The sequence below is a fragment of the Diceros bicornis genome, chromosome 3 (assembly GCF_020826845.1).
Source record: "Diceros bicornis minor isolate mBicDic1 chromosome 3, mDicBic1.mat.cur, whole genome shotgun sequence".
Classification (NCBI taxonomy): Eukaryota; Metazoa; Chordata; class Mammalia; order Perissodactyla; family Rhinocerotidae; genus Diceros; species Diceros bicornis.
Window position 1 is genome coordinate 58,328,361 of NC_080742.1, and position 17,524 is coordinate 58,345,884.

A 17,524-nucleotide genomic window follows, 5' to 3' on the forward strand; every position below is an offset into this window, starting at 1 on the left:
AATAAAATGAAAAATACAAAATAAAATATGAGGATGGTGGGGAACATATTAAATCATAACTACAGAGACAAGAAAAAATTTAGGCTTTGAGGTACTACTTACTGCACCTGAGCATATTCCATTCTGTGCTTCCTGGTGGCTAACACTAAGGGCGAAACCCACCAGATATGATTCATTCGAGCCTTGAGGGAAATGTACAGCAAGGTGTTTCGTGATCAAGAATGGTGATGTTATGGAGCTTTATACACAGGACTTTGATAATACATCAGTAAAATATCCTCAACAACATCCTTACAATGAGTGAATCAGAGATTCTCACAGACTTTCAATAGGAGCCAAAGGCATGATGCCTAAGCTCAGGCAGGTAGACTGCATGGCAGATAGGCTCTGAGCATAGCAGTCATCAGCCATAGGAGTTTCTAGATTCAGATAGCTTTCTCTGTGGCTTTATTTTTGAACAAGTAGGATTTTTGCTAAGATCTTAGATTATGTGAAAAGGCAGCCTTTAAGACCATCCCTAGACAGTGAATGATCTTATGTCCCTTCCTGCCTTACCCCTTGTTGCATGTTGGGTTCTTTGGGAAACATATGCTGAAAGAAAATAAGGCATGCAAAGGTTTGGGGAGAAATAACAACTATAAAAAGAAAAAGGAAGAAGTAGGACAGGAAGACTCATCAGAACATGATGGCAACCTTACAGTCTCTGCCAGCTCATTAAAGGATCTCCATGTTGAATGTAAACGACTAGACCCTTCTACCTGCACCTCTCTCAGTCATTGGCAGAGCTTGTACTAATAATAGCATAATCTCAACTAGAAAGCTAAGGCAAACTCTGAGGAACCTAACAGCTGGAGGACGCCAGCAAACCACACTCCTCACAGCTGGACAACGAGTTATTTCTTGAAGAGGGGTCTGAGCAGCATATTTCCATGTCCACCTCACCTCCCTGTGAATAAGCCTATACCTGGTTGCGGCAGGGTAAAATAAGAACCAAATATTTCTTGTTAACAATCTACCACTTCCATCTCAACCAGCTACAACTCAGCTGTTCTTAGGCAAGAACTGCAAAGAAAAAACACATTCAAGGAACTCATCTCTTTAACTACAAATGGAACTCTCCTCTCCTTCACTTGGATTTCTAAACATCCCACACCACTGATGTCAATTTTTCTTACTAGGAAAACAAAATCTCGTTAAAAGAGGAAGCGTCGTCAATTTCTTATATTTACACTCACAGTCAGTTTGAGCCCCATGTTGTACAATATTGATTGTGTGCTACCATACCACAAGAAATTTCCCCTTAAAGTGAAGAAGACAAACAGTAGTGACTCAATGCCTTATTTTCCCTCATTTCAAGGAAACATTTGCTCTTGCTGCACCTGATGTTTGCATACGTTTACGAGTTCTTCACCACTCAGCAATGAACAATGACCCAGGCCAGCCACTTCTCTCACTCAATGAGATTCTTGGCTTTTGCACACAACAGAAGCAAAGAGAATAGGTTTTAGGAGGACTTGGATTTCTTTAATTAGACACATGATTTTTATTTGTTTGGTAGACCAATGGAGAAAAGGAGACACTAGTGGCATTTATGACTTGTTAAGACTAATTGAAAATCTCAGGAACAAAGCTTTCTGTGAAGAGAGTGCTCTAATGAGAATGAATGTGATGATTGTTTACCTAATTGAGCAGTAATGACTGAGGTACAGGCCACTTTCCTGGGATTAATAAAGAGCTGGGGAATTGACAGTTTTGGGCCATTAAGCTCAGCTAGTACTTAATCTTGGTGAAGGGTAGGGTGCCAAAATCATATTAGTATTGTAAAATGTGTCCGAAACTTAGAAACACAAGAACTTACTTTTTGAGAAATAATTTTAATTGGCAATTAAGTACTTGACATCAGGTTGTGCAATACAAGTTCTATTATTAAACACACTTTCACATAAAGTCTTCAAATCTTGTTCCATTCAGAGCATTCTCAAGCATTTGGTTGTTAGAAAAGTGGGAGAGAGAGGAACCATTAGCAATATCAAAAATAGTTTCTTGTGCAACCACAAGCAAACAACCTATTATCCTTTCTCTTGCTTTTAAAAACAAAACAAAGAACAACATTAAAGACACTGAGTTGACCTGGCAGCATTGCATACCCTGGAGATTCACAGTTGACATTGTTACCCATAGTGTCCCTCCAGGAAAACCAAACCACCTTTCATCCAGTGCAACAAATGTTCTCATGCTACTCACTTGCCAAGAAAAAGAGCTATTCAGCTTGCTAGGTGTTCATTATTCCTATAGTTCTACTCTGCTTGAGAAAGTTCAAACAACAACTGAGAGCAAGTAGGAATGGTGCCTCGACTTGCTCTCTATGCAAAGTGAATCCTACACTGGTGGCCTTGCATTTTCAGAAAGTTTGCAAATCCATTTAGTAGCCAACATTTCCTCCTTTATCTAGCAAGCACTGAGTATCTTACAAGACACTATGAAAAGGGATGAGACTATAAGCATGAGTAAGTCACGGCCACTGCCAACCAGGAGCTTACAATCTAGCAGAGATCTTAGAATCCAGACAGCTCTTTTAGAAGTCGCTTGAGGCTCAAAATTTCCAATCATATTCTTCCTTCCAGCATCTTGATTCCATAGTCATTATCTTAACCTACACTGAAGGAGGCAGTTAATTGTGGCTCAGCCTGCTCTGTGAAACCACCTCTGCTGCAGCCAGCCAATCAAACAACAGCAGTAATAATGTAGTCATTCATTTAATGGAAAGTTGCCAAGCTCTTACTACACAACAAGACAATGTTAGGGTCTGGAGATGTGAAGATGAATAAGAAATAATCTCTATTCTCTCATAGTATAGTGGAATTAGAGAGAAATACAAAAAACAAATGTATTCATGTGTTATAGGTACTTTGATAGTAGGATAGGGAGAGACCCAGAGGAGGGAATCAGCCAATCTCAGTAGTCAAGAAAGGCTTCATAAGGAGGTACCTTGAACTAAACCTAGAGGGGTTAGGAGATATCCTTCTGGTAGAGGTGCATAAAGAACCTCTCAAGTCAAGGGAGCACGTAAAGGAAGGAACTGGCAGAGTGAACAGCTGAGGATGGTCAAGGAACAGTAAGGGGTTCCCAGTAGAAGCTCTCTCAGCTACACCTTCTTGAGTGCCTCACTGAATTAACCAACACTTTCCATTCTTTCTGCAAAACACCCTGGATTAACTGAGCACTCATAACTAGCAGGATAGCCCCTAACGAGCCTGTCTGTTTCTGCTCCCATCTCTTAGGTTCTAGCAGTGAGAGGTGTTTGTTCCCAAACCAGTTTATGCCGATTGAACTCGTTATTGAAATTGTATAATTTAACCAATATTAAAGAGTTGTTTCTGTGAAAATTAAGTTAGATACTTTGGAAAGACCTGACAGTTTTTTTTACTGAGTCATTAAAAAAAGCTGCAATAGAACTAAGCTCAAGAAATGCAACTATAAAAGAATGAAGGAGGATTATAAAAATCCCTACAATGAGATTCTGCCTCCAATTGCTTTGCTAGTATCTCAAGTTCTCACTCCAATTTAAAGAAGCCAAAACTGGAAATCATAAAAGATGCATTATGGATGTATTTTATGAGCAAAAAAAGATGACAAATAAAATAAAATAAAAGTCTTGGCCCTACATTAAAGAAATGAAAAATAAATGCACCTTAATGTTTTATATTAAAATGTTTTAAGGTGGGTTTGTATGTGTGCTTCCTTTCTTTAACCAATGTTTTGATCAATTAACCAGCTGTCAGTATTGATGTGCTGGGTGAGAGAGTTTCTCTTATAGTATGAATTTAGGACGGGATGAGAAAAGATCAGACTGAAGAGTGAGGCAGGAGGGCTCCAAAAGTCACAATAGAGCATTTGGAATTTATTCTGTAGACCAAGAGTTGGCAAACTACAGCCCACAGGCCAAATCCAGCCTGAAGTCTATTTTTATAAATAAAGTTTTACTGGGACGTACCCATTCAGTTAAAGGACTGCCTATGCCTGCTTCCACACTACAATGGCAGAGTTGAGGAGTTGTTACAGAGACTACATGCAGGTATACAGCAAGGTTTAGGCCACGCCTGCAGAAAAAGGCATGAAACCCTGCCATCTCGCCCAGTCACTTCTCTCAACAAAAACCTTAGGCCACTGTGAGACCAAATACTCTTGCCCCTAGAGCACAGAGAAAGGCACAGATACAAACAGTAAAACCCCTCAACTGTTGGGGATGGAGGCACAATATGGCTGGCCCAGGATACTATACCAATACCATTGGAAGTCTCCTTCTAGTTCCACTAGGGAAGGAGACATGAAACTTTCTCTCACACAAGACCCACCACAGATACAAGGCAGGAGTTCTATTGCTATGGGGAGGAATTGGAACAATGAGAATGTCCCATATCCAAGGCCCAAGCATGCATGTCTACACAAGACTGAGGCTGAGCCAGGACAAAATAGAGCCCTACAACCTCCAGCTTAGCAAGCACTGAGCAGCAAGCAGTAGCAGTGTTACAGGAATATAGATGAAACTGAAGGCAGATAGCGGGGCATTAAAACCTTCCAGCACCCCAGCTCCCACCCTAATAAGGCACCCAAAGAGGAATCTGAAGCCTATAGGGGGCTGAGGATGACCATGACAACAACATCATTAATCATTAAGGAAATGCAAATTGAAGCCATGATAAGAGACCACTACACACGTGGTCAAATGACTAAAAGAAAACATACTGACCATCCCAAGTGCTGGCAAGGAGGCAGAAGCGCTGCATCTCTCATACATTTTTGGTGGGGATCACAGCAGTGCAGCAACTCTGGAAAACTGTTGGGCAGTTTCTAATGACATTAAACATATACTTACCCAATGGTCCAACAATCCCACTCCTGGGTGTTTACTCTAGGATAATGAAAACTTATGTTAACACAAAATCTTTGTCTGGTTTCGGTATCAGGGTGATGTTGGCCTCATAGAATGATTCAGGAAGTGTTCCATCTTCCTCTATTTTTTGGAATAGTTTGAGGAGGATGGGTATTAAATCTTCTTTGAATGTTTGGTAAAATTCACTGGAGAAGCCATCTGGTCCTGGACTTTTATTTTTTGGGAGGTTTTTGATTACTATTTCAATCTCTTTACTTGTGATTGGTCTATTCAGATTCTCCATTTCTTCTTGGTTCAATTTTGGGAGGTTGTATAAGTCTAAGAATTTATCCATTTCTTCTAGATTGTCCAATTTGTTGGCATATAATTTCTCATAGTATTCTCTTATAATCCTCTGTATTTCCATGGTATCCGTTGTAATTTCTCCTCTTTCATTTCTAATTTTATTTACTTGAGCCTTTTCTCTTTTTTTCTTAGTTAGCCTGGCTAAGGGTTTGTCTATTTTGTTTATCTTCTCGAAGAACCAACTCTTTGTTTCATTAATCCTTTCTACTGTTTTTTTGGTCTCAATATCATTTATTTCTGCTCTGATTTTTATTATTTCTCTCCTTCTGCTGGCTTTGGGCTTTGTTTGTTCTTCTTTTTCTAGTTCTGTTAGGTGTAATTTAAGGTTGCCTATTAGGGCTTTTTCTTGTTTGTTAAGGTGGGCTTGTATCGCTATGAGTTTCCCTCTCAGGACCGCTTTTGCTGCGTCCCATATGGTTTGATATGGCATGTTATCATTTTCGTTTGTTTCCAGATAGTTTTTGATTTCTCCTTTAATTTCATCAATGATCCATTGGTTGTTCAGTAGCATGTTGTTTAATCTCCACATTTTTGTCACTTTCCCAGTTTTTTTTTCCTGGTTCATTTCCAGTTTCATAGCCTTATGGTCTGAAAAGATGCTTGTTATGATTTCAATCTTCTTAAATTTATCGAGGCTTGCTTTGTTTCCCAACATATGGTCTATCCTAGAGAATGTTCCATGCGCGCTTGAGAAGAATGTGTAGTCAGCTGTTTTTGGGTGGAGTGCTCTGTATATGTCTACTAGGTCCATCTCGTCCAGTTTTTCATTTAAGTCTAATATTTCTTTATTAACTTTTTGTCTGGATGATCTATCCATTGCTGTAAGTGGGGTGTTAAGATCCCCTACTATTATTGTGTTGTTGTTGATTTCTCCTTTTAGGTTTGTTAATAGTTGTTTTATGTACATTGGTGCTCCTATGTTGGGTGCATATATATTTATAAGTGATATGTCTTCTTGATGGAGTGTCCCTTTTATCATTATATATTTCCCTTCTTTGTCTTTCTTAACCTGTTTTATCTTGAAGTCTACTTTGTCTGATATGAGTATGGCAACACCTGCTTTCTTTTGTTTGCCATTAGCTTGGAGTATTGTCTTCCATCCTTTCACTCTGAGCCTGTGCTTGTCTTTAGTGCTAAGATGTGTTTCCTGAAGGCAGCATATTGTTGGGTCTTGCTTTTTAATCCATCCTGCCACTCTGTATCTTTTGATTGGAGAGTTCAGTCCATTTACATTTAGGGTAATTATTGAAATATGAGGGTTGAATGTTGCTGTTTTGTCACTTATTTTCTGGTTCTTTTGCATTTCCTTTGTTTCTTGTCCCATTTGTTTTGGACTGCCAATTCAGTTTGGTTGTTCTGTCTTATGATTCTTCTAGTTTTCTCTTTGTTTATCATATGTGGTTTTAATTTGATTATTTGTTTAGTGGTTACCTTGAGGTTTGGGCGAAAAATCTTCTGTATGAGATAGTCCATTATCTGATAGCCTCCTATTTCCTTATACTAAGTCAATTCAGTCACTTTCCTCTTCCCCTTCTAAGTTGCTCTTGTTATACCTTATTCTATCTTGTGTTGTGGCTGTGTGTTTACAGTGATGAGGTTAAATTTATTTTTGGTGAATTTCTTCCTTTGATCTTTGAGTTTAGTATTTAAGTGGTTGCCAACCTATTCCAGTAAAGATCTACTATTTCTCTGATTTTGTCTACCTACTTTTCTCCTTACTCCAAGCTTTGTGTTCCCTTTCTCTTCTTGTTTTCAGGCCTGAGGGCCTTCTTGAGTATTTCTTGTAGTGGCGGTCTCGTGGCCATGAACTCCCTTAGCTTTTGTTTATCTGGGAGAGTTACTATTTCTCCATCATATTTGAAGGATATTTTTGCTGGATAGAGTATTCTTGGCTGAAAGTTTTTGTCTTTTAGTATTTTGAATATATCATTCCAGTCTCTTCTAGCCTGAAAAGTTTCTGTTGAGAAATCCGCTGAGAGCCTGATGGGAGTTCCTTTGTACGTTATGTTTTGTTTTTGTCTAGCTGCCCTTAATATTGTTTCTTTGTCGTTGACCCTGGCTAGCCTTACCACTAGGTGTCGTGGTGAAGGCCTTTGTCTGTTAATATATATAGGAGTCCTGTTGGCTTCGCTTACTGGTATTTCCTGCTCCTTCCCCAGATTTGGGAAATTTTCAGCTATTATTTCCTTGAATAGGCTCTCTGTTCCTCTTTCCCTCTCCTCTCCCTCAGGAATACCTATAATTCTTATGTTACATTTTCTGATAGAGTCCGATATTTCTCGGAGTCTTTCTTCATTTCTTTTTAGTCTTAGTTCTCTCTCTTCTTCCATCTGGAGTATATCTGTATTCCTATCCTCTAAAGTACTAATTCTTTCCTCCGTATTGTCAGCTCTGTTCTTTAAAGATTCCAGATTCTCCTTTATCTCCTCCATTGTGTTCTTCATCTCCATCAGCCCTGATAGGTTTTTCTTTATGATTTCAATCTCTTTTGTGAAGAAACTCCTAATCTCATTTAATTGTTTGTCTGTGTTGTCTCGTATTTCGTTGAGTGTTTTTATGATAGCTATTTTGAAATCTCTGTCATTTAGTTTATGGATTTCTGTGTCTTCGGGGTTGATTTCTGGGTGCTTGTCATTTTGTTTCTGGTCTGGTGATTTCATATATTTTTGCATTCTGGTTCCTGTGTTGGTTTTGATTTTCCTCATCCTGGAAGTCTCTGGTTGCAATTTCCACCTGCCGCCACTGTGTGGTGGTAAAGGGCTGTGTAGTCTAAGCCCCCTGCGCTCTGCCCCAGTTTTTCTGCTGCGATCCGCAGTTTTGTTTTGTTTTGTTTTGTTTCTTTTCCCCACTGCGATCCACGGGTCCAGTCCAGTTTATTCAGGTCTGCCTCGGACCGCTAGATCTGGTCGAGCTGCAGACTCCGGGTTACGGGGAGGGGGGAGCTCTCTCTTTTGCCCTCTGGGTCCCTGACGTGGGAGGCTTCTCGTTTGCCCCTCTTTATCCGCTCTCTGGGTTGCTCAGATGTTGATGGTAGCCCTGTGGCTCCTCTGAGTCCTCTGTGCGGGAGTTTCGCACTGGCTGAGAGAGCCCGAAGAGCTACAGTTTCCCGCCGAGGGCCGCCCCTCCCACCTCTCTGGGAGCCGCGCGGACCGGATCGCTGATCTGATGGGGAGGGAGCGGAGTTCTCCTTACCTCTCCCCACTTCCTCCGGGGGCCCAGCACGTTCCGCTCTCAGATGTGCGGCAGTGTGGATCCCTCCGCTCCAGCTTTTGACTGTCTGGGATTCCGTTGTTGGTCTGTGGCTGTTACTTTTGTTGTATTTTGTGGGGGAAGAATTCACGGGAAAGCTCACTCCGCCATGATGCTGACGTCCCTCCTCTTAACACAAAATCTTATACATGAATGTTTATATCAGCTTTATTTGGAATAGCCAAAAACTGGAAACAACCCAACATAATGAGCTTGTATTCCTGTATTCTCAGGAAGCATCATCATCTACCAGGAACACCCAAGGCAGGAACCCATAGTACATTGTAGACTTCTTCCTCTACCTCACATTTAAAATACTAACACTCGGTCACCAAATCCTCCTTATTTTACCTTATAAAGTATATCTCAAATCTGTGTCCTTCTCTATATCCCTACTCCTATTTGACATACAGTAGGTACTAATCATCTCTTTCTTGAACTTCTGCACAGTTCCCTTACAAGTATAACAGTAATTCCAGTATTGGACCCACCAAATTGATTCCCCCTACAGCAACTAAAGAAATCTATTTAAAACGCATATTTGAATACATAAACATTCAATAGTTCCCACAGTACACGGGAAAAAGCACAAGCTTCTTTGATTGGCATGTGAGATCATAAAAGGTCTAGATTCTCATCTCTCTGGCCCCATTTCTTGATGCTTTCAAGCTCCTATTTTAGGCTTCAGCAACAACAAACTGATGTTGTTTCATGTACACAAGCCATGTAGTTTCTCATCTCACTTTTTCTCACCTCCATAACTTTGTTCATGCTGTCATTTGTGCCTAGAATCAATGTCTTTCTCTCCCTTTCCACCTGACCTATCCTTACTGACACTTTGGGGTTCAGATCAGGTGTCCCCTCATCCTTGACTTCTCCCCACTCCGCCCATATTCGTGCTCCAACTGGAAACGCACATTCACGGTTGCAAGAAACTGTCGAAGGAGCAATAAAGCCTGCTGTGTGCCTGTGCTGGCTTTTCTGAGTATAACAGTTTCCTAGGACCGCTCATCGAACAAATTTTAAAAAGCAGGAGTAATACATGGAAGTGATTAAGCCTTTAAAGTGTACCCTTTGTTCCCAAGGTTCTGTTAACTACCATTTAGGAAAGGCTTATTTGCGATGTATTCAATTACTTAGGTAACAAAATGGCTTTTTACTGATCAGATAGAGCATCATTTGCTTAACAGCAAATAACAAGTACGGTGGCACAGTTCCATTAATAGTCTACTCCCAGATATAGGCTTATTAAAGATTGAGCTCCAGGGGAAAAAAGAAATTTAGCTAGAGTACATTATAATTATTCACACAGCCAATTAGACCTAGAGAAATATAAGTTTAGTTTTTTTCCCATTATTTTTAAATTAAGGAATAGGTAAACCAAAGGAGAATATCTAAGTAACTCCAATGTCCATTCCACTCATTCATCCAGTTCATTCCTGCCAGGAAAAGCCTCATGAAATTCTTATTTGATCAGGTCACAACCCACAACTCTCAATGCCCTGCTCCAGTCTGACTTCTCAGTTAGAACTTCTCCAACTACCCAGAACTGCCACAAGGTTTCTCTTCTCCAATCTTTTGAAACATTTGTTGTTGTTCCCACGTGCTTACCAATGCTTCTCATTGTTGTTACCTATAAAAAAACAGAAAGGAAGAGACAGACAGACATAAAACTTGGAGGGCCACATACTCTTTTGTGGTGGACCACATCTTGTGAATGGTCAAGGAAAGCTTCTGGAGAAGGGGACATGTCATCTAGATATGGAAAGGTAGATAAGAATTCAATAGGCTAATAAATGGAAGGAGGCCATTCCAAGCAGTGGAAATGCACATCTGACAATACAAGTGTATGATAAATATGATGTTCAATATAAAAATGCCAGACAGGGACTTGGCAAGAGGTAGGCAAGGCCCGATCATGGAAGGCTTTTATGCTAAGCTAGGAGGCTCAGACTTCATCTTGTTAACAGTGAAGATTCAGAAAGGGAAGATTTGCCTCCCCAGTTTCTCTAAAGGAGTAAAAGCAACTTCTGTGTGTGAATGGCTCTATAAATAAAAGTGGCCAAAATAAAAAAACAGGGGGCCAGGGCAGGAATAAGGGAATGGGAAGAAGACAGGGACTCATGCCTGCACACTAGTCTATGGAATAAAAGAGAACAGATAAAACAAGAATGAGAAAGAAAGGTAAGATGGCAGGAAGGTGGGAAGGCAGGAAGGAAGGAAGGAAGGATATGGACACTGGCATCCAAGAGTCTGGGTTACAAGCCTGGCTTCCATCTAACTTGCTATGAAATCTTAGGAAAATTTTCTAACTTCACTTAGTTTACTCATCTATAAAATGGGGAACTTATCTTGTAGTTTTTTGTGAGATTAAATCAATTTTCCATAATTTAAACACTTAGAATCTTGCCAAGGATATAATAACTGCCTAATAACATCCCTTAAGATCATGCTCAGTGTAGTGCAGAAGCCTGAATTAAAAGTAGTAATTCTCCTCTAAAGCATGGAGCCAATTCTAGCTACATCAGATGCCTACACTGAGGGAAACTAGGTGATGGGTACATGAAATTTCTCTAATATTTTTTCAACTTCTTGTGAGTCTTTAATTATTTCAAAATAAAAAGTTTAAAAAAAAGCCCAAGATGCCTTTTCTGAACCACAGTGACAATTCACTTGACAAATATGTGCCGAGGACCTACTACATGCCATACTCTGCTCAAGACGCTGGGCTCCTTCTATTGTCACATTAACAAACCTCATTTTCCAGCGTTCACAGAAGGAATTAACCAAATGACAGTGTGGTTTTCAGCTTTTGCCATTTCTCTTTAGCAGAAACCCAGCAATAAAAACCAACCGTTGGAAATGGAATTATAGTGTCCTAGCTTCATCCCCAAAGTTGGAGTTGCTTTTTTTGTTCAGCTGTTCAGTTTTCTGAGAGCATACATCTAGCTGAATGCATACTCTTAATTTCTTAATAAGGTTCTGCCCAATCCTCTGTCTGAGTAGAATTGCACAAAACCACAAACTCTCTCCCATAAAACTTAGCAGTGTTTCTCAAAAAAGGCAGGATTGGTACTTTGATCTGAACAATTTATTACAGGGTACAGTCCACAGGTCATCCAGGACCGACTTGACACTTGTCTTGTCTTTGCACAGCCAAAAGCCAGGGTTCATGTCTTCATGACAACAACGAAGACTCAATTTCAGCCCCCACTTACCCTCCAACCACAGCAGGGCATGGCACCCTAGAGCATGAATAATCTGCACAACTCCGTTCAGAGCCTGCTGCAGGATGCTTAGAATTCCTGGCCCCATCCACTAATTGTCTGCAGTCAATCACACCTTGAGAGTTTCAAGTAAATTACCTGTGTTCTACCCAACTCTTCCTTTACTTCATTGTGTAAACACAGCTCTGCCTCCATCTGCTGATCACAGCCAATTACTCTCGCCAAGATGGTGACTCTTCTTTTTCCCTGCTAGTCCCTGGACACAAGGAGTCCAAAGTGCCCTTGTGGAAGCCATAGCTTTTAGTTCGAGGGGATCCTGGCTATATCCCCTGACAGGATTGCACCTGCTTTTGAGACTAACATCTCCAGCCTGCAGAGCACAAAGGTGCACACAACCCCCCAGGGGGTCACTGGGAATGATATTAAGTGAGGCTATTCCTGCTTCTGCCCCTTGATTCTCAAACTTACATATACCTCCTATGAATGACACAGCACTAAAGAGGGCTCTGACTTAATGCATATGCAGCATTTTAAAGGATGGCACCCCATCCTTTCAGAGTATTGCCGTTAAACTGGCACTTCATCTTGGCCTTCAGTAGTCCAGTTCAGTGCTCTAGGAAGACAGCTGTTTCTGGGTGGTGCACTATGTGATATAAACAGTAAATTCTATGATCATGGGTTCAGTCCTAAGCCCCTTTCACTATGAAGTGGTTCCTCTGATTGGATACTATGTTGTATGGGATTCCATTCCTGTTGGGCAATCTGAAATCCTCTAGTGGGTGGTGAGTGGTGTTGACTATAGCTCAGAGGTCAGGGAAAGCAAGTTCATACCCAGAGTAGGTATATCACTGGCAGGATGGACACCTGGCCCTTGCAGGATGGAAGGGGTCTGATATAGTCAACTTGTCGCAAAGTAATCAGTTGATCTTCTCAAGAAATAGTACCATATTGGGGCTCAGTGTTGGTCTCCATTGCTGGCAAGTTGGACATTCAAAGACAGCAGTGGCTAGATTTGCCACAATAAATAGTAGTCCATCATATTGGCCAATGAATGGTCTTCCCATATGTACTGCAGAGCCCCGTCTCCTGCTCCAGGCCCACTCAATGCTGTCAAGCTTCCATGTGATTCAGTATATGGGCCAGAGCAATATTCCTAGATGTGGAATGTGTTGCCCCAAAAACTCAAAGAGGCCTACCTGGTATTGTGCTTCCTTTCTTCAGATAGGGGACTGAGATGCAGCAACTTAGCTTTTGCTTGGGGGAGAGGAGTATTCTAGTCGTTCCTTACTACTGGACAACTAAATCTTTACTGACATGGCACATCCCATAATTTTCACAGAGTTTATTTTACACCCTCCAGTGTACGTGTGTCTTATCAAGGCCTCTAATGTACTAGACAACTCTTGTCTTGCCCAATAACATGATGTCATCAATGTGAATGGATCAATATGATATTCTAAAGAACGTCCACATTGTCCAAGTCTCCTCAGTCCTTATTACGACAGAAAGTAGGAGAGTTAACACAGACCTGGGCAAAACAGTGAAGGAATATTATTATCTGTTTCACGTAAATACAAACCCTTTCTGATATTTTCTGATCAGATTTTTTTAAAAAAATAGCACTTTTGCCAAATCAATACCTGGCTATCATGTACCTGAGGCCGTATTAATCTGCTCTAGCAAAGATACCACATCTGGTATAGCAGCTACAATCAGGGCTACTACTTGTTTGAGCTTCTGGCAGTCTACAGTCATTCTCCAGGATCCAGCCAGTTTCTGCAGGGACCAAACTGGTGAATTGAGGACTTCCACTTGGCCTTCCCCACTATTGGAAAACCAATATGGAAGTTATTCCAACTGCCAGGGATATCAATCCCAATCAAACATTCATGGACTCGAGAAATGACCAATGGAAGGTGTTCAGATCTAGTGGACCATTCCACTGCATCCAGGATTCTATTTATTACCTGGCCCCACAAGATTCCACTCCTGTAGTGCAGCCATAATGACATGCCAGGTCTCTAGGAATCACATCAACATAGACTTTGTGCCTGATAGTCCTCAAAATGTTTAGATATTCCTTTTTACCCATTGCACAGTCACCTAAATAAATGGCCACATGTCTCTTTGGGGAAGGAATAGAGGAATCATTATAGTATATACTAACCATGGTGCTAACAAGAGCTGGCTCCATGACCACCTCTCCTACCATTCGCCCTGGCCTGCAGATAGCAGTCACCACTGAGCTTCTTCATGATGCTGATGCCCCTCTCACCAGTGCATTCCTCATGTCCTTGATGAATAATGTGTCTTCTGAGCCTTTCCATGGAAGACAATTCTCTGGTGGGTCTTCTGGCTTCACATGATATATCTAATATATATCATGCCCACTTCCCTTGGCCTTTTTATTCTTTTCTCTACTGTCTGCCATGGAAACTCAGGCATTTCTATTTTGCTTAGGAGGGACCATCACTCTCTTCAGCCTTCTAAGAGCTACCCTAGCAATGAGTTTGCGCTGCCTCTTGGGTCCTTAACGGAGTATTATATCCCATGTCCCTAGAAAGTGACCCTAAATCAATGAATTCTTGCTATCCAGTCTTAAATTTCAGTCTCATCCATCAATCAGCAGAGAATCCCTGCAGCACTGTTTTGAGAAAGATTCTGGATCACATGATCAGTTAGTGATATCTGCATTGGAAGGGTGAGAGGAAGCTTCTAGACATATAGCATATTTTACCATTTCTGCTGTAGACATCTGTACAAGTTATACAGTCTATAACTACAGAATTAAATAAAGATTATTATAGAATCAAGTAACTGTAGAATTAAGTAAAGATGACCACAGGAGCACAAAGTCTCTGACCTGGGTCTCAGATCTTGACCTCAGTTCCTCTGTAGTTTAACCAACTAAGTTAATTAAAATGATAGTTCCTGCAGTTGACTTTTTCCAAAGGCAGATATTGAAAGGGGAAAGGAGAAGAAAGCATAGGAACCTGGAGGAAGGGAGGCTAAAATTGGTGGTAGAGAGGTAATAAGAGATCCAAGTTGCAAAATAATGGGTGCTGAAAGAGGAATTTGAGGAGCTTCTCAAAGATAAATATTTTCCTTTACTCAGTTTTATCCTTTATTGATTTTCACATAGTCCTTGTTTTAGCACAGGTCTAAATCCCCTTAAAATTCTTCTTCTGTGACTTGGAAGGTCTACTCTATAATAGTATGATTCCCCTTGAGTCACTATCAAAATCCTTCCTAGGTGGCTACGTCTGAGTGGTAACAAGCTCCAATACTAAAAGTCAAGGAAGTCCTGCCTTGCCTCAATTTTCCTCAATGGCCATCCGATAAATCAGAAAGAAACAATTTCCCCAGGAATTCGTTTCTGCTATGGCAAAGCTGCAAATATGAAAGAGACTGAAACTAACCACTTGTGTGTTTTTGTTAGACTCTTTCACAGGACTGGTCAATATCTTGACAGATATCATTTGGCGATTCACTGGAGACTTCATGGCACCTGATCTGGTCTGCAGAGTGGTCCGCTATTTACAGGTATGTGGCACCTTCCAAATGTGATGAGACAAACTGACACCAAAATTAGCTCTTGGATTCTTCATAAGAAAAATAATGTAAAACCCTGTACTTCTATGCCGCAAACTGCTCACTTCCTCCAAGTTGAAAGGACAAGCAAAATTTGTAAGATTTTTTAATGTATTTCTTTTGCTAAAAATAATATATATGTAAAGAAAACACAAATAAGCATAATAATAATATAAATGTTCATATTAAAGGATTAAGTAAAATTTCTGGGTCAATATTAAGACTTTTGACGTATTCTAGCTGTTTTAATCCCTTTGGGCTGCTATAACAAAAATATCACAGAATATTATACGATCACTGATAACTCATCAAATTTGAGCAGCAAAGGCTAAAATACTGCTCTCAGAATATGAGCTGAGGACCCCCGCATCACAATTTTCTGTCTTCTTATTAAAAATGCTAATTCCTGGACTTACTCCAGATCTCCCAAGGATAGGTCCTGAGAATCAAGATTTTTACCAAACACTCTATGTGATTCTTCACACTGGAAAATTTGAGAACTCCTGGACTTTAAATTGGAATGAAGGCGAGGAAGTAGGTAAGAAAGAGAAAGAAAAGAATTGAGAGAAAATTTCCTATTACTAGGCAAAGGAAAAATTAGATGAAGTCATGTGAAAGACACTTTTCCACAGGAAGATGCTATCCTGAGCCCATTTTAAAAGGGTTCTCAAACTGGCTTTAAAAAGTGCTCCAGAGCGTGCTGAAAAACACAGCTCTCAAACACTATGCCGTTGGATTACTGTCTCTGCCCAGTGGGTGTATGGTGCTTAATGTCCTTCTTCAGAAGCAGGATGCCTGAGAGAGCAGTGTCCGGTACTGGGGAGGATGAGCGGCCTCACAGGGTAACCCCAGGGCACCTTTGTGTTCAGAGCGCTCTGAATGGGAGGAAGCAAGACTGGGAACCAATGGGAAGCTGTGCAAGGATGAGTCTGGATAGAGAACTGCTAGAAAAGACCTTAGCAACAGGATAGCGAGACTCTTGTGCCCTAGGCTGGCCCTTTTCAGCTGGGTCTGGACCACTTGTTACTCATTTTTGGTTGACGTTTTGCTCGTATCTACAAATGCCACTGTAAGTGACTGTGCATGAGAAAAGGACAGATAGACATGAAGATAAGAATGTCTTCCCCACTGGAGACCCCACTGTTTATTGCCAACTGACAAATGTTCACTCAAATCTTCAGAATTTAAGTGAGCTTTCCTACTGTTCTCCTTGTGGCCCCCACCCTGCCCCAGGCCACTGCAGGCAGAGGCCTCTCTCCCAGAATGCCAGCTTCCTTCCCTGTTGATGAACAGTCGGTGAAGGCTGGAGCAGCAGCCCCCACAGACAGTGGTTTTCTGAGACTGATAAACACAAATTCCCTTGTAACTCATTTCTCTTCTTCCTGTTTGAGAGAGTGAAGATATAAAGCAGAAAAAGAAAATACCAGAGAGTAGGTGGCTTATAAACAACGAACATTTATTTCTCACAGTTCTGGAGGCTGGTAGTCCAAGATGAGGATGCCAGCATGGTCAGATGAGGGCCCTCTTCCAGGTCACAGACTTCTCTTTGCTTCCTCACATGACAGAAGGGGCTAGGGAGCTCTGTCGGGCCTCTTTTATATGGGCACTAATCCCATTCACGAGGACTCCACTCTCATGACGTCACTACCTCCCAGAGGCCCAGAACATCCTCATGCTGGGCATTAAGATTCTAATATGTAAATGGGGGGGATAAACATTCATTACACATTCATTCATTTTAAACATTCAGACCATACATAGCAGTGGCTAAAGAATCTCCAGAAAATTTGTCAACTATTTTTTACTTTTTTTTTTTACCTCAAACTAAGCCAACACTGGCTACTGTTCTTTTTGAAAAACTTTGACAGTTTGTCAGAAAATAGGTATTATCTCTAGTTGTTTTAACTTGCATTTCATGTATTACCACCTAAATTGGGCCTTTTAAAATACCTGTTGGCATTTGAATTTCTTCCCCTCTACATTGCCTGTTATCTGTTTTCAATTCTTTTATAGCTGGGATACTTGTTATTGTCTGAGTTATTGTTAAGATTTATTTTTGGATTAAACATAGCTACTCTCTGCCTGTCAAATATGCTTCAATATAAGATATATATGTGGTGTAAATCATTACATATAAAACATATGCATATATTGTATTATTAATATAGTATATGTGTACATAATATAGATTAAAGCACTTCAACTAAGTATGGAAAGA

The 17,524-nt window shown here is 40.6% G+C and overlaps 1 protein-coding gene across 2 annotated transcripts in view; it reads left to right on the forward strand.

Moving 5' to 3' along the window:
• Positions 1 to 17,524, forward strand: part of NPSR1 (neuropeptide S receptor 1) — a 159,965-nt gene that overhangs the window by 95,661 nt on the left and 46,780 nt on the right. The window contains exon 3 of one of the 2 annotated variants that reach the window (XM_058569063.1): positions 15,155 to 15,258. The exons of the other annotated variant lie outside the window; for it this stretch is intronic. Within the exon in view, the coding sequence (XP_058425046.1) occupies positions 15,155 to 15,258 (104 nt within the window). The remainder of the gene's footprint in view (positions 1 to 15,154; positions 15,259 to 17,524) is intronic. 2 annotated transcript variants of the gene reach the window in all.